This window comes from Pezoporus flaviventris, unplaced genomic scaffold (assembly GCF_033815535.1).
Source record: "Pezoporus flaviventris isolate CSIRO_AGI_PZ_B2104156 unplaced genomic scaffold, CSIRO_AGI_Pfla_v1 ptg000086l, whole genome shotgun sequence".
Taxonomy (NCBI): Eukaryota; Metazoa; Chordata; class Aves; order Psittaciformes; family Psittacidae; genus Pezoporus; species Pezoporus flaviventris.
Window position 1 is genome coordinate 1593325 of NW_026892634.1, and position 26823 is coordinate 1620147.

General features: G+C 39.8%; 1 protein-coding gene across 2 annotated transcripts in view; it reads right to left on the reverse strand.

Moving 5' to 3' along the window:
• Positions 1–26823, reverse strand: part of MEGF10 (multiple EGF like domains 10) — a 99162-nt gene that overhangs the window by 66997 nt on the left and 5342 nt on the right. For both annotated transcript variants that reach the window (XM_061475664.1, XM_061475665.1), the window contains exons 2-4: positions 5298–5429; positions 2648–2749; positions 1140–1240 (exon numbers count right to left, since the gene is read on the reverse strand). In XM_061475664.1, coding sequence (XP_061331648.1) covers positions 1140–1240; positions 2648–2749; positions 5298–5413 — 319 coding nt within the window. In that variant the 5' untranslated portion in view covers positions 5414–5429. The remainder of the gene's footprint in view (positions 1–1139; positions 1241–2647; positions 2750–5297; positions 5430–26823) is intronic.

The window sequence follows — 26823 nt, forward strand, 5'->3', positions numbered from 1 at the left end:
GAAAAAAAATGAAGTATCTTCCCTCAGTCCCTCTGACATTGTTCAATAATGTTTCTCAGGTTTTTTGAATCTCTACTAGAAAAGCTGAAGCCAAGGAAAGGATATAGTATTTTTTTCATTATAATGCATGCCTTTTCTCTAAAATTAATGAAATTATATGTACAGGTCAACATCACAAATGACGTTACAGAAAAAAAGATTGCCCCTGATGAGCCCATTTCTAAAAGGAGATGAAAAGATGAAGAGATTTGGTTCCCTGGCTTCTGGAAAACTTAACACAGCAGTCCATGCTGCACATTCACAGGGACAAATAATTCGAAATACTGTTGAATCATTTCCATATGTAGCCCTACACATTTGCCTGCCTCCAAGGATATGCTGTCCTTCTGAACTGCATGCCTATCACAAGCTGTCTGCCTTCAGTCCTGCTGACATGAGCATGTATCTACCCAACCTGCTGTATGACTTTGAACAGCCCTACGTTAAACTATTAATCATACACTTCTAGGGCTCTGGATTCTATGGTTCTATGATTAACACCTGCTCTGTTTTCATTCTGCCTTTTTGATATGCTTTTGAGCTAATACCATTTGAGGAATCAGACCTTCCTAGGTCTTTACAAGGCTGCACAAGAGAAAGAGCTGAGCACAAGCCACCACCAGACTCTGGACACAGCTTTTCCCCCTTTAGACTTCAGAAGATACGGAGTAAGGGATGTGTCACATGAAAAGGTGGTGCTACCACCTTTAAACAGTTGTTACAGATCTCTGTATCTGCAAGACAGACCAAGCATAGGGATCAACCGGAGCCCGCACTAAGGACAAAACCTCGTATTTCTCTTCTGGTTTTGAACATTGTATTTATTTACTGTGCTGGAAAACGTACTGACACTTGTGCTGTGCATTTTCCACATGATCATTACTTAGAATCACATCAAGGCTGGTTACTTAGACATCTGAGATCCAATCATCCTGTCATTTGTGTATGTGCAACACCAACTGACTTCGAGAGCTGCACGTGCACCACTGATGAATAACTGAGCCCCAACAATAGCTTCCACAAGTCACCCATTAAAGGAGAGTCAAACCAGCATTGTGATAAATGTATGGAATTTCAAAGCAACTAGAAGCTAAACTTACGGACACACATTTCCCTGCTTTCATAAAATCCAGGACAGCACTGGGATTTACGCCTGTACATCGTTTTTTCACCATGTCTGTAGGCAGTACGGTAACTGATCCTAGAGAAAAGAATGAATGGTTGTTACATACAATTCATGGTTCAGAAACAAAATAATAAGTATTCTTATATATTTTATGAAAACATTCTGGTATCAGTAAGAGGAGAGAAAAAAGGTTCAAAGAGACCTTGATTTACCTGTCGCTGAGCTCAAGAGTCCTACTGGTTCCACAACAAGCCTTATGTCTGTGGGTGGCCAGACAGTAGGGAAAACAGTTAAGGATTTTGACTACTTAACTAATATGCAAACCAGAGCATCACTGCCTTTGCCATTAGCACTCTCTATGGAAGCTAAAGGCTGGCAATACAAATCAGTTTGCTGGATCATTGCAGGTATCAGTTTCCACGGGGAAAATTTCTTGGGATCATCCTCCCAAGGGTGAGTCAGGTTTTCTAGAAGCATAGATGTGAGAATAGTCCTTTTTAAGGCAAGAGACAGGAGGGCTGAAGGAGAGCTTGGGCCCCCTAGGCAGCTGGCAGCACAGCATGCCTCCGGCCATGAGGATGACTGTGTTTTGTCAAATGCAGCCCTGCAGGGCTATGGTGAGCAGTACACAGAGTATCAGCACAAAAACCCATCACGAACTGCAGAAAATACAGCTTCCTTCTGACATGAGCAAGTAGTATTTATCAGAAGTGGTGTATCTCACCATTCTCTCCTCTCTGCTCCTCACCGTGTCCATAAATCTCCAAACCTGCCTCTTCTGGCTGCTGACTACATACTCCACCAATGAGTAAACGCATCTCCACAACATCTGAGACAGTCTGAACTCCCAGTAAAGAACAGCTTGTATATAAATGTCATAGGTAAAAAAAAATAAAAATCTCTCTTTGAATGCAGCATCTGCTTTTTACGTACTATCTGTACTGATCTGTCTCCTCCAGCTGTTGAGCTCCAGGGAGCCTTTCCCGCTGCTGACAGTTAATACTTATAAGGACATTCTCTGAAGAAAATGCTTTTTATAGCTGTCACCAGTTTTTAATCATTTGCCCCTCGCTTACTTTCTGCAAGCACAAGGAGTTCTCTTTAACAAATATTTTATTTTCCTGTCAAGTAGCATACACTTGCCCCAGAACATAAGGTTGCAAGCAGCAAAAGGTCTTGCATGGTATTTTTCTACAAATACACCTCACAGGGTCTGAGGAATTTAATTTTGTACATTGCATGCTTTTTCTCAAACTGTCTGTTTTCTGTTAGCACTCCATGGGATGTTACTCCCTAATCTGCTGATAAAACATATGTGATGCTGCTTGGACAAGCATCTTCCAGTTGGTACAGACTGTAGCAGTTAGACAAACTAGTCACTAGAGCTAAAATATCCTACGTCTGCTTGAGTTTGCCAGACACAAAATCTTTACAAATATCTATAAGATCAGCAGTTGGACAATGTCAACAACTATACATCACCTGTGTCGTGTGCACTTAAACCAGTTTAGGATGTCAGTACAGCTGGTGTAGTAAATTTGATCAAAAGGATGCGGATATGACTCTTGCACTGTAACTGAGTAACTGGGGAGAGAAAGAGAGCAAGCAGAGAGTTTATGAAGCAAGTCTGATTTAAGTATCTTTTACAGAGTAAAAGTACAGAAAGGAATAAATATAACAAAATATTACAATAAAAATAACAAAAATTCACAGAAAGTTCAAGTAAAACACAAACCAGCTAACTTCACAATACAGAAGATATCAATTAAAAGTTTTTTCTTCCATGAAGCAAAGAAACAAGTTTATGCAGAGAGCCATCATGTCTCTACTGTGTAATACATTTGATAAAATGGTACTACTAAACATCTAAAGAAAAGTAATGTAAGCCTAAATCTAAAAAAACCAAACCACCTGTCTCTCAAATGAGCAGCAAATTGAAGTAGCATGTAGTACATGTTCTCCTGTGGCAATAAACTTTTACTAATCTCACTGGATATCTGGAAAACTAGTTAAGAGACAGAAAATGAGGATTCTTCTATTATACAACATACATATATGTTGTTATTATCATAAAAACAATATTATTTTCTGCCAAATTATAAGTACAGTGCCTTAGAAATGAAGCTACACTCTGAATTCTAGAGCCTCCAAAGTTGTCAGTGCAGGAAGAGGAAAACAGCCCTGTTGCAAAAGGGAAAAATACTGAATCATCCTAGAAAACTCTTCAGCAGGCTGATTGTGCTGGCAATCAGTCAGTTCTTGATTGCACAAGAGGGTTAGAAAATAGAGGAATGCATGGCAAGTTCCTGCTGTGGGACTAATTCACAGGACCAGCCAAAATACTAAGTATGTAGCCCATCCGGCTTTCACTCACACCCTCTTTGACCTTTGACCTCTTACCACCTTTTGTAGGCTAACAGCCACAATCTCCTCTTCCTCCTGTCATCACCTACACTAAGTGAAAAAACATCTAGACCCACTTACTCTAACTGCCTGGAACTTACTCTGTTTTTCCTATGTCCAATTGGAGGTAAACAATGCTAATCCATCCAGCTGTCCAACCTAGTCTGACAAAACATTGATGGGGTGCCGATGCCTGCCTGAGGCTGTGTGCTCTCTGTTCGAGGCAGGGCACAATCTCCCCCTTCTTGCTGTGATCATGGTTCATTTGTAAAAAACAATTTATTACTGGCTGGGGTAGATTTATTTAAAGCATGCAGCACTGCCAGTGACAGCAGCAGTAAATAGCTCGTAGCTGGGGTATACTTTCATATTTATGTATGAAATATGTATACTTTCATACTTTTTAATGTATACTTTCATACTTATGTACCTTTGTCACTTGTTCTGAGCTACAGCATGAATGTTTCAATACGTTTACTTGGAGTTCCTCCCTATTCCTGAGAATCAGCAGAAGGAGAAAGTTCATGCAATAAAATGGGCCAGGTATATTTCGCTTTCTGTACATCTAGATGTTTGTTTTTAAATACATCATGCAATGTAAATAGTTATATTTTGGGCTTTTTTCCCATTTTGCTTTTGCTACCTTATAGCTTCCCTCAAAACTGCTTTTACCACTAAAGCAGTAAACAAAGCCTATGGGGTGAATACTGCAAGCAACTATTTGTATGGTTTGTATGGTAACTACTTCATATACACATTGTTGTATAAACCAAATTGTACACAACAGTAGGGGCAGAGACTCCTAATGCTTCACATGAATCTCAAATAAATTCCTGGAGAATTTTTTTTTTTTTTTTTGTGGAAAGACTTTATTAAAAAGTAAATAGAGTTTTCCATTTTCTTTGTAAAGATTCAGCCATAACAATTGCAAACAAATGTACAGTGTCTTTGCAACACTCCCAATGATTAAACCCAAAATACAGTTTACTGTAAATGCAGGAAATACTTGATGTCCTCAAGTGAACAGTTAGACTGTCTCAAGGACTAGCTGATCAACCATAATAATAATAATAATAATAATAATAATAATACATAATAATAATAAGACCATAAAGCTTGATTTCACTACTATAACCTTTACACAAGAAAAGAAATGCCTGTAGCTCAACCTCCCCTACTCATTGTGGTGTGCTATTCATGTGAAACTAGGTGAAAGAATGGGCCAACTAAATTGATTAATTTCTTTCTGTATGTCAAAAATCTCTGAAAAAAAAAAAAAATTAAAAAAAAATAAAAAACCCAAACACAAACCAGATCTTAATTCAGATTCTGTGAATGAGAAATTGAGTTAGAAAGAATCAACATAATCAAATTTTGGCCAAACTCCAATATGGTTAATTATCTTTTGCATATGTAAAAGCTTCTTTTCACTTAAATTGAAAAATCTATTTTTATTCACTTCTTATACCCAGGTGGTTGTGTAACATTGCTGGTGCCACTGTAGTGGTTTTCACATCCTAACACCCTACTGCAAAAATGACTGCATTTCAGCCCAGTGTGAAATAGTCTTTTACTTCTCCATGAGCTTACCTTGCCTATGCAGTAATGTGAATTTTTTCCCCAGCTCATTACTCAACTAAAAGCTTTAAATCATTTAAAATCTGCTAAGTAAAACCAAAATTATTACAATCAGAATTCATGTCATGTATTTTCCAGAAGAAAACATTACCTTTCCCAGTGGCTACACACATTGGGATCTTCCAGATTCAAAGATAAAGTTGTCCCCATCCAATGGTACAGGAGTATGACAGGGAAGCCAAAAAAAGACCTCAAGTGAAGAGTCATCTTTCCAAAAAGGTGGCTGTATGAAAAAATATTTACAACATGTTATTATACAGATTATAAAGGAGGTAAAAACGTTGACCCATCTATAATCAATATACATGATATCAAGCAACAGGTACTTCAAGAAACACACACTGCTTATCCAGCAGCAGCAGTACCATGCCTATTTTGGAAGAACCCAAATGGAGTAGTTTCACATGAATGGCAGGGCAGCCAGGTGGTGAACAAACTACATTTTAGAGGTCCCACTGTCCCATCAAATTGCAAGCAGCCACTCTCAGAGGCTGTTTAGTGACAGTTTGTCCACACCAAATGACAGAGCTACAATTTAAAATAAAGGCTGGCATTTGCTCAAGAGAGCAAGTGTAGAAAGGTTCAGCTGATGACACACCACTGGAAATCCTGCACATCACTTACAAGGAGGGGTCTGTGCTACTCCATTGTCAGCAGCATCCCCAACTCCTGCAGCCTACACCGGCCTCCTGAAAACACCACATAACACTCCATCTCAAGCAGCATCTTTCGTAAACAGCTCTTCCCCAAAATTACACACTGCCTTCACTATGTGGCCTCCCTAAGGAAGCGCTAGTGCCTGGGCCCAGGCCACCAAGGAGAGGTAATGCCCAGGGTCTCCTTGGAAAAGCCTGTACCCTAACACCTGGGCACTACCTTGACCTCAGTATCTCCATAAACTACCTTCCTACAGGACCCAGGCATCATATGGAGACATGCAAGTCAGAGCAACAAAATCCAGTACAAGATACTCCATAGGACTCAGGGAGTGGTGGTGTTCTCTAATGCAAATGTATAAATTAAATTATATCTGTGTATGAATACTTATCAGTACTTCAAGATGCCACACTACTGGAAGGTGCAATGCAAGGTCATGACTTGCAAACAATGGCATGGTTCTTTTATTAAATAACATTAATTTTATATACAGTAATTTTTATGTAAACAATCATAGGAAGGGCTAAAAGACTCTTCATTGTTAACAAACAGCCTCACATCATCCTGCTCTTTATAGATGAATTCCCAATACAGTTTTGCAAAAATACCCCCTCCTCTGCCAGCTGTACAATTTCCAAACAGACTAAACACTTTGCTAATAAAAAAGTAATAGCATTAGAATCTAAAATATTGTCCCAACACTCTGACTAGGTCCATGTTTCTTTTCAAGCAAACAATTTTAGTTTGCATATTGAAATACTTTTAATCCAACCTGCCATTAATCCACAAATGCCAGACTGAATGCTAGTAGAAGGTAATTTGTAACAAACTGCTACATTTCCCTTTCAGTGAACATTTGACTTTATATCCTTGTTTTCACATGAAATTTAACAGCATGTGGCTACAGAGATTTTTTTTTTTTAAAAAAAAAGATATCATTGAGTCTAATCTGTAGTTAAGAAAATAAATTCTAATAAATATGTCTGGTTTTAAATAATACAAGTATTTTTAACAAAGTAAATTAATCAGAAGTAGAAATTTCTTACTATAAATATTATGGAACAGAATAAAGCAAACCACACCAATAACTTTATTATAAGAAAAAATGTCTGCTGGGCCAGAATAAAAATAAAAAAAAAAAAAGGGAGACAGATGAAATAGTCTTACTTTACAATACCTTCTTCAGAAGTCAGCATAAAAAAAAGCATACAGAAAGAAACTATTATATATAAGGTACCTGAGTATACAGAGATGATCCCATTTTGCTAAATCCCTCTTGAAAAATCAGGGCTGCTGAAAGACATTTCATGGTCTGTAACTGTTTCTCTGCATGCACACTGCATAGCAAAGTAGTTAGTGTGCAGTTGTTCAAAAAGCAGTAAAAGCAGCTGTGTTTTCAGCTAATAATTTCAACAAAGTGGTGATTTCCCTCATTGAGAATAGTCACTTTGATTATGCAGACTGTAAACTGTATTTCCTTTTTTTCTTTAATTCTCAATTTCAGCAACTTTCCTATTTGGATGCACTTAACAAAATTTAAAATAAAATCCTATTTAAAAAAAATCATTTGCATGAACCCCCTAGTGTAAAACTTGATTGCATTCCAGATCTTTGGCTTAATTATTAAGGAAAATCAAAACAGAAAATCAGTACAACTGATTAGCATTGCTAAAGTGTTTACATTAGCAATAAAAAATGTAGATGACTCATTTAACTCTTGCTGTCTACAATTTGCACGGAGATGCCCTGCTCAGAGACTCACTTTTCATATTATATATTGCTTATGTCACTCAATAATGCATCAGTATCTTCACTACCTATATATACCATAGAACCTGTGGTTTGAGTACTGAAAATGCTATGTTGGAGAATGTATTCTGTATGCAAATTAGTTATCAGCATATGCATGAGAGAGTATATACCTCATGCTAAAACTGAAAACTCCTCTGACCTCCTACACCACATTGTATAATTTATGTTCCTGAGCAGTAAACAGGAATTTTGCTACCGGGCATTGAGCTTTATACCATGAGTAGCACTGTTAATCTCCATGAAAAAGAACTTCAAAGCAGCAAATGGTTGTCCCCAAAATACTTTCCAATATCCAGCAACATGTTTGCATATATAGGGGGCAAAGAAAAAAAACAGACTTTTTTAAGCTTCATACTGGAGTGAGCAAAATACATTTTCCCATCATTTTGAGTGTTAACCAGCATGTACGACCCCCTCAGCACGGGTGAAGTCTCTGACTTTACAATCCGTCTGAACACACAACAAATTCAAACTAGCCCACAGCGTTTTACTGCCAGGTCTTTCTTCCACTAAAGTACACCACAAAACACATATGTTTTAACAGAACACTAAAAATCTTATCATCCTAACATTTTTTATGCTATTTGAGGAAAAAAAATTTAGTTGGCAAAGCTCCAACATTATTTTCATTTGGGCAGGATCTTTAAAGAACGTTCTCTATTTGGAAGGTTCTGAAGATTCTAAACTAAGAGGTCTGTTTAGCTTACACACTTCTCTGTTTCCCTAGACTTTAAGGCAGGCCCATGGTTTAAAAATATTGACAGGAAAACACTGCAATTGCATAAAGCAGCCACAGACTACTTCCTAAAACTCTGTAATCTGATTAAGGAAAATTAACTCATTATATGCTTACTTCATCAAAGGAAGATATTAACAGTCATCAATAAGTCATATAAAAAAATTAACCTGATCATCCTAAGGCATACTATTAATTACTAACAAGCTCATTTTAAAATGGAGTAACAGGTGTGCAGGTATCCCAAAAATATACTCCTGTAAGTCCCTCAAAATACATTTTAATGGCAGTAACTACACAAACTGCATTTGTCTCACTAGTAAGCAGTTGAAAAAGCCTGTATGTGCACCATACAAACACAAACAGTTAACCATTAACTACTCATCATCTGAAATTTGTAGGCACTTCCTGTGCCACTACTAAATATGTTAACAGTTTTGCACGTTTTGCTTTGGTTTCTTTTCCTATGGAAGTCAGGATCAAAACCTGAGAAAGAGTAGGTAACTATAAAAAGCAAACAAATGCTTCTCCTTTAATCGGTGAAAACTGAGACACAGTTACAAATTAATTTCTCCACGTACCCACAGCAGAGCAGTAAGCAAACTTCTGGACACCCAGCTCTCCCTCAGATTTGTCATAACAAAAGGTAAATACAAGTGGAACTGGGGGAGCAGGGAAGACAAAACAATGCCAAATGTAAAAGAAGTGAAGATTGCTCAAGGGTGAGAGCCAAGTACTTTTGGGCCAGCAGAATCAAATGGTGCTGGTGAATTAAGCAGGATTAGAACTGCATGAGCAACAGAGAACAGTACAATGCAGTTGCTAACATGACATAATAGACCCAAGATCAAGGGAAATGCTGATGTAGCTTTCTCATTACAGTCACAAAAGCATTTTTTACCAATGCAACATAAAAACTGCAGCAGGAATATGCCAGCTAGTTATAAGATGAACTACAGAATAGTACTTTCCGTATTCTGTCATGGTACCTGTATGGTTTTACTTGACGCATTTCTGCTTTCTGCAGTGATACTGAGTATGTTGATGATGAGTATGTTGAACAGCTCTCTGGGCTGTAATCCCGTGGGCTGGTCTTAATTACAGTGCATTGCATTCATCAGCACGTACTGCAAATGCTAGTTTAAAAAATCTTCCTTCTGTCCATCACAGTTAAATTTCCAGACTGAACTGCAAACAACACAGTTGTTACTGCAGAGCCCATTGCTGATGCCCCTGTCTTCATGCTCTCCAGAGCATGATCAAGCCGGTATCCCATAACAGACTTTGTGATTGATACCTTAAACTGGAAATCATGGCCCCAGAATTTTTTCTCAAGATTTTCTGGGGAAGATTTGTTTGGTCCTTCACTTCCTGCACAGTGTTTTTCATAGCACTACACTCTTCTCAGTCCTGAGTTTCAGATCCTCTATCAGAGGCACAGTTTGTTTATAAAAACATCCTATACGCTACCAATGTCAGGCAAAACAAAATTTGAATCTGACCTAATCTTGTCAAAGATGATTAGTCCCATGTTAACTTCCATGAAAAGAACTGATTGCTTTTATTGATTACATTAGAGAATTAATGGGTGGAGAGCATAAGGCGTTTTTCCTTTGGAAATCAGTAAATCGGTTTGATGCTGTGTCACATGAAACCTCACTCATAAACCAAATATGAATTAAACTGAATAGGAGCGTTATCATAAAGACCCTAGACTAGCTGATGAACTACCTAAATAAATGACTAGCCACAAACAATACTAACCCAATCACTGGGCTCTCCTTCAAAACATATGATTAATTTCCTTATTTCATACCCCACCACACAAAATAGTCCCTCCAGTTTTCCTCTTCACATGTTTATTCTTCTACAAGCTTTTTCACTCCTAAGGTCCCTTAGAGGGTCACAGCCATTTATGCCAATTAAGTCAAGTTTAGGCACACAAGGCAATGCAGCCGCATCTCAGGCTTCCCTTCCCAAATACTAGCCCATCTTGCATGAAAAACAAAGTACCCCTAAGTCACTCAAAAACAGTTACAATGCAAAGTCTCAAATTCGTTAGTTACTGGGATGCAAAGTGAAGCAAAATGACACATTTGAAGAGTCCAAAGGTATTTAAAATGGACTAAGTGCATGAAATGGAAAAGCAATTTAGACTGGTACCTGAAGTATAACCAAAACAAAGGCTAAGTGTGCTGGAGCAAGTCTCTTTCATGGAGACAGATACACTTCTACTTTTTCAAAGTGCCATGTTACTAACAAAAATAAATCATTAATGAATTGCCATATTTCTTCAATTAGTAGATTAGATCATTTTTATTTTTCTAACTATCAGATATTTCTAAGAAAGTTAGATTTCTGTAACCACAATGTTTGTGTATGTGTTCTGGCCTTATGCCCAGTAATTTCCAAATCCAGTGATCATTTAAACTGGAGTTTACAGAAGTGAAGAATTCTTGAACTTTAAAGTTTCAGTGAACCCCCTGATAACCCACAAGTATGGAAGACAGCCAGCTTTATTCACTCATAAGTCATGGAAATACCTGTTTTGAAATCTATGGCATCACGATCCTTTAAGCAATGTTATCATTTCACAGGCGGCATATCTGCACTATTCTTCTAAATGAAAATGCAACAGTACATGATCTGATTTTAAATAACAGAGAGCACCTGTTAATCTGTATTTTGGACTAAGCACCTTCTACTTGAACAGGAAATCTTTCAGGTGGAAGCCTGGAGAGACTGGGAGCCATTACACTATATATTGTTTTCTAAGTGTCAAACAACCTTTTGGACTGCAATTATAAGGACAGTTCCATTTCCAAAATGAAACAAGGTTAATTCCAAACAATGGACAAACCAGAAATCTCTGACTCTCAGCAAACATCTAGCCTTATACTAGCAAAGCAACCCAGCACCATGGCACAGTCTTAGATGGCTGACCCCTCCATAGCACTACACATCTGAGCATCATGCTGCAATACAGACCCAAAAGCACAGCAATATTGCACAACCAACACAAACAGGGTCCTCAAGGCCTCTGTATTCACTTGCAAGTCACTCAGCAGTACCTTTTACAAGATTTTTTTCTTACTGTAAATGATCAGATGAGCGTTTCCCTAGGAACTTCTGGCCTCTTGAAAAGCAAGACACCTTTTGGCCCATCAATCTCACCTACTGCCATGCAACACTCTCATGATACAGTGAGATTTTCTATATCCACTAAACTGGCAGGGAAGATATATCCATTGATACATCCTCTTCTCCCTCAAATTAGTATTAAAAGGAGAGGGAAAGAAAGTTCAGTGGAAGTCAAGTTTGCACAAGGCAAAGAGGCATGGTAAAGACAAACGCCAGCATGCCAGATCCTTTGCAGATGGACTCATTATTATTCCTCAAAGGCAGGCTGCCAAACATCACAAGCATGGGGTCACTTCACTGTAGCTGTCATTGTCCACTAAATCAGAGCACTGTCCACATTGAAAGATTTTATTTTTTTTTTTCCAGGCAGATAACTAGTATAGGTCTTGAACAAGCAAACCTGTGATCATTAAGGTTATTTACAGCACATGGTACTGTGTGTTTATTTACATGGAAGTCAATTGGATGAACTGTTAACAAAAATCTTTTGGCTAAACCAAAAGATTATCCAGTTACTTTCCATTCAGATGAAAAGTTACAAAATAAGACAGTTAAGGCTCTCTAGAATCCAAATCAAAGTATCAGAAAAGCATGCTTTTTAGAAGATGCAATAACAGCAAGAACATAAACCCTGATAATACCTCTTTTACACAAGACACTTTAAGTGAACCATGTGAGTATACTTATTACATATTTCTGGTCTGGGTATTACAGAGCAATATTTTATTGCTTCAGGCTCCCATTAAAAAAAAAAAAAAAAAGGGTAAATTCCTCAAGATGCTTAATGCTGCTTCATCCCAAGATAAATAATGAAACAAGAGTAAGCATTGGAACAGAAAAGCTATGCATGAGGTGAGAAAGGAGAAATAAAAGGAAACTTTTTCTAAAAAGAGTTTGAATAAACCAATTTTGTAAAGACAGACCACTGGAAATCTGCGCAAGATGTGTCTGTATTGTGGATGGTACCATTGCCTCAGAGTCATATTTTGGGATAATGGCAATGTTCTCCTTGTCACTGCATGACAACTTGAAGCCAAGAGTAGATCCTCTTCCACACACAGGGAATGGCATATAGCAGCCTGGTTTTAGAAAGGCCGCACTCAATCATCTCTTCAGTGTGAGTAGATCTTTGGAGGCTGCCATTCCCCAGATGACTGCCTGTTTGCCAATGAACTATTGCAGCTGTTTGCTGTCTGCACCCTCCAGTCAGACCTTCAGTGTCCTCTTCCTCTCCTTCCAGCCCCTCTTCCACAGCTGCAGACTGCCCCGGGGCTGGCCAGCTGCCCCAAGGGAAGCCACAGGCCACATTTTGGAAGAAAACATTGGTGGGATGCAGAGACATGCAGGAGCCAGGGGCTGCCTGGTGACTCACCCAGCTGGGACAAGGCTACTGATGCAGGGACCAGCAGCCTTCACCCTGTGCACAAGCAGCACTATCAGCCGTGAACATCTTTCCAGGGTAGCTGTTGTCAGTTAACAGTCAGTAGTGAAAACAAGTAACGCATATTTTAAGAACGGTTACATGATACAGGATGTGATACAAAAATATCAATATAGGCTTTTTTTCCCCCCTCTTGCCCTTTTCTTCTTAATCAACTTACTGAACAAGTGATATTTTATATTAATTCCAGGGGTGTTTTAATAGTGCAGGTGAAGTCTAGAAGACTTAAGAGTAAAAAACGGCTGCATACATATGTTTAAGGAAAGTTCTTTCTCAAGTTAGATGTGGCAGGACATAAGTGGCAGGACATAAGAAATCTGGATTGATTTTTTACCATAGTCCCTTAAGCAGACAACACTGCCAGACATCTGCTATTTCATTTTTTCATTGGGAACCGTAAGAAAGGATATTGTGTTCATGAATACAACTGTGAAAACTCTGTGGTTGCTGACAAGTTGCCCGGACAATCCTGTGGTTGCCTAAATACACCAATGCCCTGGTTCCACTGCTGCAGAAAGTCTCATTCATGGTTTTCCCCTCTCTTGACTGTAGCTTTTGTAACCCCTCTTTTCCTATTATGTCAAGTATCAGCCTTCCAGACACTGTGCCACTTCCAGTTTATTGCCAGCATGTAAAGGAGTACAATCACCAGACTCAGACAATTCCTTTAGCTTGCTATGTAATTTAGGATCCATTTCAAACGGGCCCAACTTCCTTTAAATATCTTCTACTTTCTTGTTTCATCTCTCTTCAAAGACTGCCTCTGTTTTTTTCTTCCCCCATTACATAAACATTCTTTTTTTCCACATACCTTTCCATCATAGATTAGATTCTTCCCTTTCCCAGACACAGCCTCCATTATTATTGGCAAATTCTTCAGTCTGCAGCTCCCCACACTTGTCACAGCCTTTCACCGAACCCTTCCATTATGAAAATCGGACATATGAACACCCTCATTTGTTTACATCTTCTGATACCAAGTTGTTAAAATTTGTGAACAAATTTGTTGGTAACACTGTTTCAGTTTTTTTATCTTCGTATATCATGCAAGGAAATGGCATTTTGCATATAATGCCCACAGAAAATAAAAGCTGTCATTCCAGTCAGCTCCCATTTTCATGAATAAGACTGAGCATTTATTTCATTTACTGTGTACATCCTTATCATAATACTTTGTTAAATCTTCCATTTTCAAATTATCTTTCTTTGGGAAAAAAAAAGTTAATTAACTCTGATGCCACCTCATTTTAAAGCTTCTGAATATTTCAGTGTATTACTTACCAGCTTTTCTTTTCTACTCCTAGCAATATAGTTCAAAGCGCCTATGATTCATTGCATGAGCTTTCGACTCCACCCCCTCTCCCAGTAAATCCAAAACATTCTGGTAGAAGAATGGGGAACCCAGAAGTGTTTTCTTAGACCCTTCATTCATTCATTCAATTCTTCCATCTTTTATTTTGGCATTTGCAAAGGTTAGAATGAATGTAGTATTCCTGCATTCTTTCCTCAAAGGGAAAAATGGAAAACCGTAATGCAAAACTGAGAAAGAGTGGTCAATTCTGGATTTTTAACCACAATTAAAGGGACAAATCCTATTCCCATTAAAGTTAAAGGGAATTCTGCACTGAACACATGATGTTAGTGAGACACTATAACCTGATGAGGCCATCCAATTAACTGAGCAACATATAAGACTCTGGTTTTCAGTAAACAGGCTCAACAGCATTGGAAGATCCTTTCAGTGCACCTTTCGGAGTTGCTACTACTTGGAATAAATGGAAGGAGCTCTACAGAACAACACATGCAAGACCAGAACCATCTCCCCACCAACTCACTTCATTTCTCACCCATCTCCCTGTCTCTCTCTAACACAGTTAATTTACTACTGCAGAAGGCCATAATAAGATGCCACTAAGTGCTCATACTGTATCCATTTACACTTTTAGCAGCTGTGTATTCATTGCTACTGCTCCAGGAGAACTGGGGCAAGACTCAAGTTTTACTCTATACCTTTCATAACCATTCTAAGAATACATAGTTATGGAAACTGCTTTTCTCTGGGAGCCTTCTCCCCCACCTCTACTTACCTAGCTTGTTTGATCTGCTCTGCTCCCAGACATTACAGGGTGACAATTTGGTCTCGTTATCCCACCTGTGGCCAGTAATATTTACTGACATAGTATGATCAACAGATTAAGGAGTAGCTGAACATTTAAAACATCTGAACTCAACCACAGAATCATAGAACAGTTAGGGTTAGAAAGGACCTTAAGATCACAGTATCACAGTATCACAGTATGTTAGAGATTGGAAGGGACCTCGAAAGATCATCTAGTCCAATCCCCCTGCCGGAGCAGGAACACCTAGATAATGTTACACAGGAATGCGTCCAGGCGGGTTTTGAATGTCTCCAGGGAAGGAGACTCCACAACCTCCCTGGGCAGCCTGTTCCAGTGTTCCGTCACCCTCACTGAGAAGAAGTTTCTTCTCAAGTTTAAGTGGAACCTCTTGTGTTCCAGTTTGTACCCATTACCCCTTGTCCTATCATTGTTTGCCACTGAGTAGAGCCTGGCTCCGTCCTTGTGACACTCCCCCTTTATATATTTATAGACACTGATAAGGTCACCCCTCAGTCTCCTCTTCTCCAAACTATAGAGACCCAGCTCCCTCAGTCTTTCCTCATAAGGGAGATGTTCCACTCCCTTAATCATCTTTGTTGCCCTGCGCTGGACTTTCTCCAGCAGCTCATCTAGTTCCAAACCCCCTGCCATGGGCAGGGACACATCACACTAAGCCATGCCACCCAAGGCTCTGTCCAACCTGGCCTTGAACACCGCCAGGGATGGAGCATTCACAACTTCCCTGGGCAGCCCATTCCAGTGCCTCACCACCCTCACAGTAGAGAACTTCTTCCTTAAATCCAATCTAAACTTCCCCCGTTTAAGTTTGAACCCATTACGCCTTTTCCTATCACTACAGTCCCTAATGAAGAGTCCCTCCCCAGCATCCTTGTAGGCCCCCTTCAGATACTGGAAGGCTGCTATGAGGTCTCCACAAAGCCTTCTCTTCTCCAGCTTGAACAGCCACAACTTTCTCACCCTGTCTTCATATGGCAGGTGCTCCACTCTCCTTACCATCCTCGTGGCCCTCCTCAGGACTTGTTCTAACACTTCCATGTCTTTTTTGTGTTGAGGACACCAGAACTGTAGACAATACTCCAAGTGAGGTCTCACAAGAGCAGAGTAGAGGGGCACGATCATCTGCTGGTCATGCTCCTTTTGATGCAGCCCAGGATATGGTTGGCTTTCTGGGCTACAAGCACACATTAAAGGTGGCTCATGATAAGTTAGTCATTGACCAACACCCCCAGGTTCTTCTCCACAGGGCTGCTCTGAATCTCTTCTTTGCCCAACTTGTAGCTGTGCCTGGGATTGCTCCAACCCAGGTGTAGGACCTTGCACTTGGCATGGTTAAACTTCATGAGGTTGGCATCAGCCCACCTCACAAGTGTGTCAAGGTCCCTCTGGATGCCATTCCTTCCCTCCAGGGTATCAACCGAACCACACAGCTTGGTGTCACTGGCAAACTTGCTGAGGGCACACTCAATCCCACTGTCCATGTCAGCGACAAAGATGTTAAACAAGACCGGTCCCAACACCGATCCCTGAGGGACACCACTGGTCTCCAGCCGGACATTGAGCCATTGACCACAACTGTTTGTGTGCAGCCATCCAGCCAGTTCTTTATCCACTGGGTTGCCCATCTATCAAATTGATGTCTCTATAAACTTACAACCATGTTTGCATTCCTGTAGTTTTAGTGCTTAGTCTTCCTGTCTGTTAGCAGAGAAAGAAAGTACTCCTAGGGAGAAATTCAGCTTGCCAGGTGCCAATGGTGTCGGCAGGTTTTCTGTGTGTGCATGTGTGTGTGCACGCACAGTGGTACATATATATATACATGCAAGTAAATGTACACAGAGACTGACAGATTCTATGTACTCCTAGATAAATAGTTGAATCCCTTAAGACAAGGAACTGCACTTCAGTGAAAAGATAATACTTCTAAAAAATAAAAATGCTACCAACACTTGTGATGGGCAGTAAAAAACATGTTCTTTCCAACAATGACAAAGAAAACAACTTTGTATTTCATGCATAAAACCACTTTGATACTAAAAGAGTAAGTCCATATCAAAGTTTCCAGTTCTGATTTATACCAGCTTCAATTTTCTTACCATAATTTTTAACACATCTCAAATCATTAAATTCTTAAACTAATTTATTTTAATAATGAATCATACTCTCCTTTCAAAAGAGTGCCTTGTACATCATTAAAATAAACTAATGAAGCCAAATGCTCTAGAAGCTCCAACAATCAAAAGGAGACTTTTCTTGGTTGCAATTAATATATTTTTTCAAGATGATTTCTCTTATTAAAATATGTTAATATACTTTGGTTACAGGTTATCTGAAACTTTTCTAAATGTCTGATGCTAATTACAGCTGAAGGCAGAGTAACTTGAACCCAGAAGAATCAAGATCACATTTTTATTAACTTGAGCACAAGGCCTAAATCCCTCAAAATGTTATCCTTCAGGACACATGTTGCCTTCTTTAAACCTGTACCTCTTTGCAGTATGGGCTGTAAAAGGACAGCAGTAGCACAAGCAAGTATCTGTCATTACAAAAATGGTCTATTCATAGCATTGTCTGACAAAGCACCTTTAATAAGTATCCTATTCAGAGATCTAATTTTTGCAGACATTTGTATGCCAAATTTGAAAAATCTCTGTGATGGTGGGTTTAATGAGGTACTTAGTTATTCTCTGTAATAAAAATTAAAAGAGAGACAGAATTCTTCAGCTTAATTGCCACATCTGTTATTAGGCATTTTACAATGATTGACTGGAGTGTATGCATCAGAGACTGTGCCAGAAAACAGGCAAACTTTGTTAGTAGACGTATAACTTATAGCCCAACTGGCATCAGCAGCATCTCTGTTACAACTTCTGCTGCCACTCAGTTAAAATTACAGGAACGTTGTTGGCTATGGTTCAGTTGTTCATTAAAAATAAAAACAAGTATTTCAAATTGTGCATGGGCTTTTTTAAAGACAAATAAAAAGCATTCACTATTTTCAGAAGAAAATTGTCATATGAATGTGTGAATGTATCATCTCTCATTAATGGATGAGAGACATAAGCAATCCAGTATTTGGAAACTGCGCAGGACAGAATTTCACGTTCAGTAGCACATCTGCTGCTTTATTGTGCTAACAGACAAGCAACCAGCTAGGAGGACACTGAAAAACAGCATTTGCAGAGGGACTGGATGGTCACAGTGAGGGAGCTTCTGGGAAGAGCCAAAATAGAAAGGATGCTCTCTCATCTGTGTGGAAATCCTTGGTGAAATCTGAACTCACTCATGAAACTGCTTGCCCTCTCTGAAATCCAGAGCTACCCAACAGCTCAACGCTGCCTGCCTAGTCATCTTGTTGGCATCAGCAAGGACACTGCAAGCAGTTTAGCAGAGTGTTTCTCACAGAGATAGCAAACTCAAGTGCAGCTCCCTGGCAGCACACAGTACAAACAAGGAGAAACAAAGCCAGTCTAAGAGTAAGAGATCAGAGGGGCCACCCCAAAGGATTGTGTAATGTCAAGAGGAAGCACATCCCTCCTCCTGCCCATGGCCCTATGCTGGGTGCTGCTGCAACCAACTTGATGACTAAAGACTCTGATTCATGACCATGACACCTTGTGAAACTCCATGCTTGGGCTGGCCAATAACTACTATTGAACTGTTTTTACTACCAGCTGATCTTCTTTTGGCTCTAAACCCCAACCTTTTAGCATCTACCAGTCCTGACTTAGCAAAACAACTCTAACCTTCACTCACATTCTCCCTTGACTAAGTGTTTTTTTTCAGTTTCATAGAGGCTTTCTACTAAAAGCACAGAAATGTATGTAGCTATTGTCAGCAAGGAAGCAGACAGACCAGCTGCCATACTGCTTAAATTTACTTCTTTTCATCCATTTCACCCAGTAAGCAGCAAGGGATTACTTGACCTTCCTCACCAATTTTCTGCTTCTCTAGAGAGTGTGAAGGAAGGTAAGAACGTGTAGAAGAGCAACAAAAACTGTAGATACCCACTGCATCGACTCCTGAAAGGCAGAAGGATTCCCTTGCGTTTGAAAGCCAAAGCAAAGGTGTCTACCAAAGTCTGGGGCAAGCAACAGTCTCTTTGTCTGACCCAACATATCAGCAGACCAGTGAACTAATCCATGAATAAATCTTTCTTTTCTCTGGAGAGCAGAGTGGGACAATCCAATTCCCTCCCTCCATGACAGCAAGTGACCAATTTTTTGGAAGGAGTCTCCCTCGATGGGTGAGATGAGCCAGGGCAGATGCTATCTGTCACTGTTCAAGGGTCTTTGTTGTGCCCTCCCTCAAGAGTCCAAGGCTGCTCCATGCAGCAAGGGGTTCCAGCAAGTTTCCATGTGGCTATCTCTTGGCTCTCTTTCCTCTCATGTGCCTTTTGCAAATACCTGATCTTCCTCAGACTCTAATTCAGCAAAAAGATAGACTTCACTTAATTAAGCACACTCACTTTTAGGTATATGCTATGTCATCATCTCACATACAGTATTTTTATCAATGTCACTCCCTGTAAGATCTACAGCACTTTTTCTAACACCGTAGGGTTTTTCGGTTTTAATGCTACTTTTCAGAGGCACACTGTTCTTAGGCTTCTGTCTAAATGTTTCATCTCATTTAAAAAAAAAAAAAAACAAAAAAAAAAACAGCAGAGCTGAAAACAGAATTTAAGTCTGCTAGTCTCCATTTTCAGCCTACCCTTAAGACCCACACCTCCAGCTCAATATTTTGCCACAGTGGCAATTACATGCACATCATGCTTATAGTACTTACTGTGTGTGTAGTATTAGCATCATGAAATACAGACTTTGGGGTCAGAGACATTTAAAAGGAATTGCCACGCACAGTACTAGAAGTGAGAGAATTTTTAACACATTTGGGTTACCTCTGAGGAAGCCAATAATGCTCTCTTCTCTGTCTGTTTTTTTATTTATTTCCCATTGGTATTCTTGTTGTGAACTGCAATGAAGAGAAGCAAGCATATATGCTGAAGAGAAGACCTAGTTGTACTGAAACTTCGGTATTTCCCTGGAGATGGGCAAGGCAACAGAAATCAGTGTAATTTTTGGAAGTGTAGCAAGAGACTACCACAGGAAAAGAAGAGGAAGCTTAAGGTACATCCTAGGATACAGCCTCCAGAGACATTTCTGAATGTCACTGGACATTTTCTGGATGACTGCAATGGATTTCTATTTAATTGCAAAATCTTCCTACTGCAGACCAAGAGCCAGTAACCTCAGATGTTTTATTCTTACATATTCTCTCATTGCCACATTCCTGCATCCCAGCAATACTTCAGCAAAGAAAAAAAACCCTAAAATTTATTTTCTGAAGTTGATCCACTGTCAAAATAAAAATCAACTTGTCAAAGGGTGTTGTAAACACAGAAAGGTTCACAGTCTGTGAAAACACAAATAAATTCCTCCGTGTTTTAGTGGTGCAAACCAGAACCCCAAATCACTGCATCCTTTGAGGTTCACTTACCATGAATGCATATCCTGGATGTTGTTATTCATACATAATGCAAATTGGCATGAACTAGTGTTCAGCAAGAAAGAATGGAGCCTATGTTAGAAGTGCATTAAAGTTGCAGAGAAACAATATTGTTCCAGAGAGGAGATTAAGTCTCCCAGCTCTCTGAAATGTGTTATGGAGACTGAAAAAAATCTACTACACAGCAGCAGGGACACTTCAGGCAAGGAAGCTTCTCTCTTGCTGTGCTTTTTGTTTCATTCTTCAATAACTGCTCTCCCAATCTTCTTATTCAATAATGAAAACTTCACTCTGTTGCAGGATCAAAGTTTAAGCAACTTCCCCGGAACTTGTGAAACTTCTCTTCAGTACCATCTCCCCTCTTAAAACGATGAAGCCCTGCGGCATACCTGCATAGCAGTATTTGCAAATGGTAGTGCCTTATCCAAAACAACCCCAAAGCATGAAGAGCACTAATGCTGCCATGCACTCTCAGCAGAGGCCATTGCAGAGGTTGCAATTCAGCTTTTTTTCTGAAAGAAAATTTAATAATCTATTAAAAGAGGCCAGTTGTTCTGGCCTTAATGGAGGCAGGTTTGGGATAGCTGGATAACAGAGACATGTATATGTTCACAGGTCCTACAATACATTTTCCAGGCAATGCACAAGGGATCCGTGTTCATGCACCTCACCTCAATACTCTGGAAGTCCCCTGATCTCACTTGAATTATTCCTAGTTTACTCAATGCAAGTAGGAAGAACATAATTCTGTTCTCTTATGCCTTTTATTTTAAAAGGAATGAAACTAGCTGTAATAATTCACAAGAAAAGAAAGCACGTTCTTTGCACACAGCTAAAATCTTCATGAAATCTAGCCTTCAATTTAAAATATGCATTTCGATCCCACTGACAGGTACCTTTCAGAAACAGTTGTTATTTACAATATCAGTCTGGAAAGTAAAAAAAAAAGGAAAGAAAAAGAAAAGATTAAAAGATCAAGTTACTCTTCACTTCCAAACAAGACCGTCCACAGCTGTACATCAGCTTCCGAGCAACTGCTCCACAAACACACAACAGGGCTTCTGTTTCACCGCAGGGTTTGCTCGGGTCACCCGCATGTGGCGTGGATTAAAGCAGCAGTAAAGCTCCGTTACAAGGCAGGCGGAGCCGCGAGTTCCATGAACCGCTGGTGAATGAATGACCCCGCCCGGCGCTGTGCCCGAGGGGTCTGCCCCGGCGCCAGGAGGAGCCCGCACTCGGCTTCGCACGGCCCACGAATGGGGCAGAAAAAAGAACCCAAGTGATTTTCTGCTTTCACGGTTTCAGTGTGCAAGCAGAAGAAAATTTGAGGGAGGGAGATGAGTGTGTTAAGGGGGCAGAGGGGGGAGATTGGCGCAAAAACACAATAGTGAAGAGGTGGCCTATGATTTTGGAGATGACAGAGCAATGGAGTCAGGCAGCCTTCAGGCAGCCTGTGCAAATTGAGAAATATTCTTTAGAAACACCATTGCCAAAACTGAAAACTAGAGGAAGGAGCAGTTCCCATGGCAAACACCCGAGTACAGAGTGCAGAGGTTCCCCATATGGGCATACCTCCTCAACCCACTGGAAACAACAGCTCATCCCCCAGTCCCAGGAGGGCTACAGCTGGAGCACCCAAGACTACATGAAGCCTGTACCCTTGCCAAGGGTTAAGACCTCAGTCCTCTACACAGCAGGGGAAGCAGTTATTTTGACTAGGGCTGTTTCTTACACTTGGTAGACCACCAGCCTTCCCGCTTCTCAACAGGCAAGGGAAAGAGCCAGCAGAGTGAGGGAGGTGTTTTCTTTGCTACTGCACTTAACTTCTCTTCATAAACATGACACTGAGAACCTGCAGAGTGCTACATACTTTTTTTTCCTCTGGGTCATGCCAGGAAGACAACACAAGTACAAAGCAGCAGCAGCAGCAGCCTTCTGTCCACAGGTGCCCCAGATCTTTGACATGGCAGAAAAAAAATTCCATGCCTTAACTCACATTCTTATTCATAAAAAGCAATCATGTGGTTAATCAGAATCCACTAAAATAAATTACATAAGAATAGTAATAATTACATCATCATAATAATAGTGTACTGCAGCCAGTGAAACACTTCTCAGCTGCTGTGTATCAAAAACTCCCACTAGCAGGAAAGCAACACCACCCTGCAGGAATAATGGCACCAGGCATTTTATTCTGCCTCTCTTACATGCTCTCTAATTAACATACAGCCAGTGTGGACAAATATTAATTACTGAACTGCTTCACCTTAACTGCTTTGAGGAATGTGGCCTCTGTCTGGCAGAAGGGTCCATGAAATAACATCAGGGGACATGCAGTCTCTGATGGAAGAACTACCCTGGGTTGGCTTTCTCATGAAGCACATAGGAACTCATAGAACACGAGTAGTATCACAAAAATCACAGATACGACAATGGTACCAATGGGCAAATCAGAGTTGTGTTTAGGGGCTGACAAAAACTTGGAATAAACAGACACAAGCCTGAACATATTACAATTATCTAGAAAGGATATAAGCTAAGACTTGCTGAACACAAGTGACAAACCTCCCTCCCATCTTTCCACAGAACCTTCTTCAAGTGATGTTTCAGATTCCTGAAAGTCTCCTAGTTGTATCGTAAAAAGCAAAATTTCACAAGTTTTAAAGTTCCCATGTTTTGAGGTTTTGTGTCATTGAATACCTTAATTTGGATGCATCAGAAAGTAATAAAAGTGTGGGAGGTCCTGAAATCATCAAACAGGACTGTAAAAGCTTACATCATGAGAGACAGCAACACCTATACCAAACCATATGTAGAAGGCAGGAATCACATAGCACCATCTCTGCAATTAAGTCCTGCCCATAATTTTTAAAACATATACTCAAATATCTATGTTTTTTGTGGTCCCCAAAACAAATGTGGTACAGCAGGATGTGATCTGAACAGTAAAGCACACCCGTGACATGAGTTCATTTGTACAAATCCAAACATTATTACTTGGAAGCAATAATTTCCTTTCCAGGTTTTTACTTGGGCCACATAAGAGATGGGATTTCAGATCTGGAGAAGCTGTTTGCTTTGCTATCTTCAGGAGACGACAATGTACTGTTTCACATGACATGTGCTTTTAGAATGCTCATAGTAACTTTAGAATCAAAGAGATTCTCATACAAAAAAAAAAGTAATTATATGGATAATTAAAATCTACTACTGTCATTAAGCTCTTCAGTGGCCTACAAACATCCTTTAATAGCAGCACATACAGAGATCACAAGCATCACTTCCATAGAGCTTGCAAGAGAAAAGGAAATACTTACTTCCATGCAGTCTAACAGAGTTTAAAAAAAAAAAAAAAAGTACCAATCCTTTTATTCAGGATTGTTTGTGAAAAACAGCCTGTCTGGCCCAGCTGTACCCTTAGCAAGCATTTATTCATCTGATGTATTGAGACTTAGGCTAACAGCTCAGTCTCCTTCTAACACCAGTTGGGCTATATCCTTGGATTTCTTTCTATTTAAAAGATTCTCTAAAATATGTAAGGTAAAGTCTGCAGGAAGAAGCTGGTCAGGAGTCTAACTCTGCCAGCTGTGCTCCCAAAACCAAGCACCATCCTGGCTTTTTGCCAGAGGCAGTGAGACTCTTCGAACGCACTGTTAAAGAAAGAAGTAACAACAACCAAAACCCCATCAAGTGTCAGACCAAAATTGGATGGAATTTTTACCGACATGTAGAATTCAGACAAAACCATTAAGCTTTCTAGTTTTGATCCTCAAGCACCAGCAACTTGGCATAAAAAGGAATTTGCGAGCAAAAGTGCCAAGTTCATACAGAGCTTGCAACAACTCTCAAGAGACATGTTTTTGGAGTGGTGGGGAGTGACCATGCAGAAGGGCTGGCTGCTGGAGGCAGCCCTCAGCACACACTGGATGCAGCATGACTGAACTTGGCCCTTCAATGGTGCAGGTGAGAGTAACAAAATCATCAGCTCTTTGGGCATTTGTATTCTGTATTTAAATAGAGCCACCAATATGCTGTGCTTCTTGATTTATCACTTGCACCTCAAACACAAAATACAGCCTGACTCTCTTCAGAATACTTCTTGACTCAAAAGTAGAGACAGAAAAAAACCTTCAAAGAAAAGCCTAATGACGGAGTACTGAATAAATAAAAATATGAATTATTTAATACTACTCCATCACCAGTCGCAAAAAAAATTATTTCTGTTCCTCTTTACACCTCAAAAGCTTCTCTAAAATAAAATACTCACTATAAATATGTAAACAAAGTAGGAAAAAAGTGCCAGTATAAACAAAACAATTGCAGAATATAAAATCATTTCATATTTTGAACTTCTGTATTCAGCAATCGTAACAGAGCAAAATGAAAAAAAAGTGTATTTGAACCTTACATAAAGAAATTTAACTCACAGTGCTTTGGTTTTATACCAATGCCAGTATATCAACAAACAAGCAAAGACTGCTCTGTAAATGTTCTTCCTGTAAGCTAAGTGTTTAGATGTGAATACCATTCAAAAGCAACCACTAGTTTAGTAAGGTCCTCGATTAGAATAAGAAAAAAGAAAAAGGAAGAGAGAGAAAAAAAGAGAAGAAGAAGAGCAAAAAAGAAAGAGGAAGAAGGAAAAAAAAAAGGGGGGGGAGGGGGAATACAAAGGGAGAAAAAAAAAACCAACATACAGCAGTAGATGGGGAATGAGGCCAAAGCGCATTTGCCACCACCGACTCTGGTCATCATCAGGTGCCACCTCCTGCGTGCTGGAGAAGATGGCTCAGCTCTCAGGGCTGCAAAGGTGAAACTATTGTTTTTAACAAAATACATTTCTCATTGAAGAGCTTTCCACTCCAGCTGCGGTATCCTATATTTTAAGTAGATATACAATGGCTGACACAAGTCTGTGGCCTCTGCTCACAAGCTGTCAGGGACATTTGTTCATGTACCAAGTGCTCTGATTCTTTCCACTGGTCTGGAACCCTTTGAAGATGATTTATAAGTCACCAAAAAAACGCTTCCCACAAACACACATAAACATTGTTTGTGCTTAATTTCCAGTGATCATAACATGTGCACTGACAGTCCAGTGCAGTCCAAATTTTTGTAAACACTGTAGAGGAAACCAAAACTCAATCACACTTGCTCCAAAGCACACTGTGGCAAGCAATCTTGTAGCAGGGCACAAAAGAACTTAAGATCTACTTGTTCTGTTGACATACTCTGTCTTAGTCCCACCTGGTCTGCCCTCAGTGTAGCATTACATGCAGGTTTTTCAACTTCCACAAAAACATAAACAAATCAATTACATCATTTTGTACTTACAAATTAATCAGACCTTGGTGCACACACACTTACACGCATGTGCATGCACACACAATCTTTTTCTTCTTTTTTTAACACGAGAGTGCTTCTAGTGCATTCACGTTCTCGGGGCGACCAAGCTTAGCCTGACTGTTGGATTTGGGAAGATCTGATGCTGGCCAGCCGTACATAATGGCCTCTTTGTCTGGCTGTCACATGAACAGTGTTGTATTACAATCACTGTCACTCTGGGTTTAAACTGCAAGGCATGCTTTCACACAAAACATTCACTTTGTGGGCCCTTTTTGGCAGAGCCCTGTGATTGAAACTCTTTTGCTCAGCAGTGCCGAAACTTTGAAAGTCAGGATTCAGAAGCTCTCACCCAAATAGACTGATTCTGAAATTTCTTTATAGACCACATGAAGAAAGGGGCAAGCAACGTGACATAGTCACCATCTGAATCACTATGCAAGAATCAACAGCAAAATCAACTGTTGAACAACATGGTTAATAAAAAGTAGACTGCCATAGTATAAAGGGTCTGAATGAAGCCAACAGTAGTGAAAACGTAGAAATAAGTTTGATTTAGTTCATCTTTGCTGTATGTGATGTCAGAAGGATACTAGCATGGTGGTGGGTTCCTCCTAAAGCCCATTTTAGGAGAAGACAAGCATCACAGCTGCAAATTCCTCCCTATTGTTCCACCAGCTAACAACCTCACTGTTCCCACCTGTATCTACAATGCAAAGGAGATGCACCCTGTAGCCCTGATCGCTGGATGTGAATTATGACAGTCAAAACTGTATGTCAAAATGAGATTTCAGTGTAGAGCTTCCTGAAGCACATGCTGGCTCTCCACGAGAGTATGAGCAGA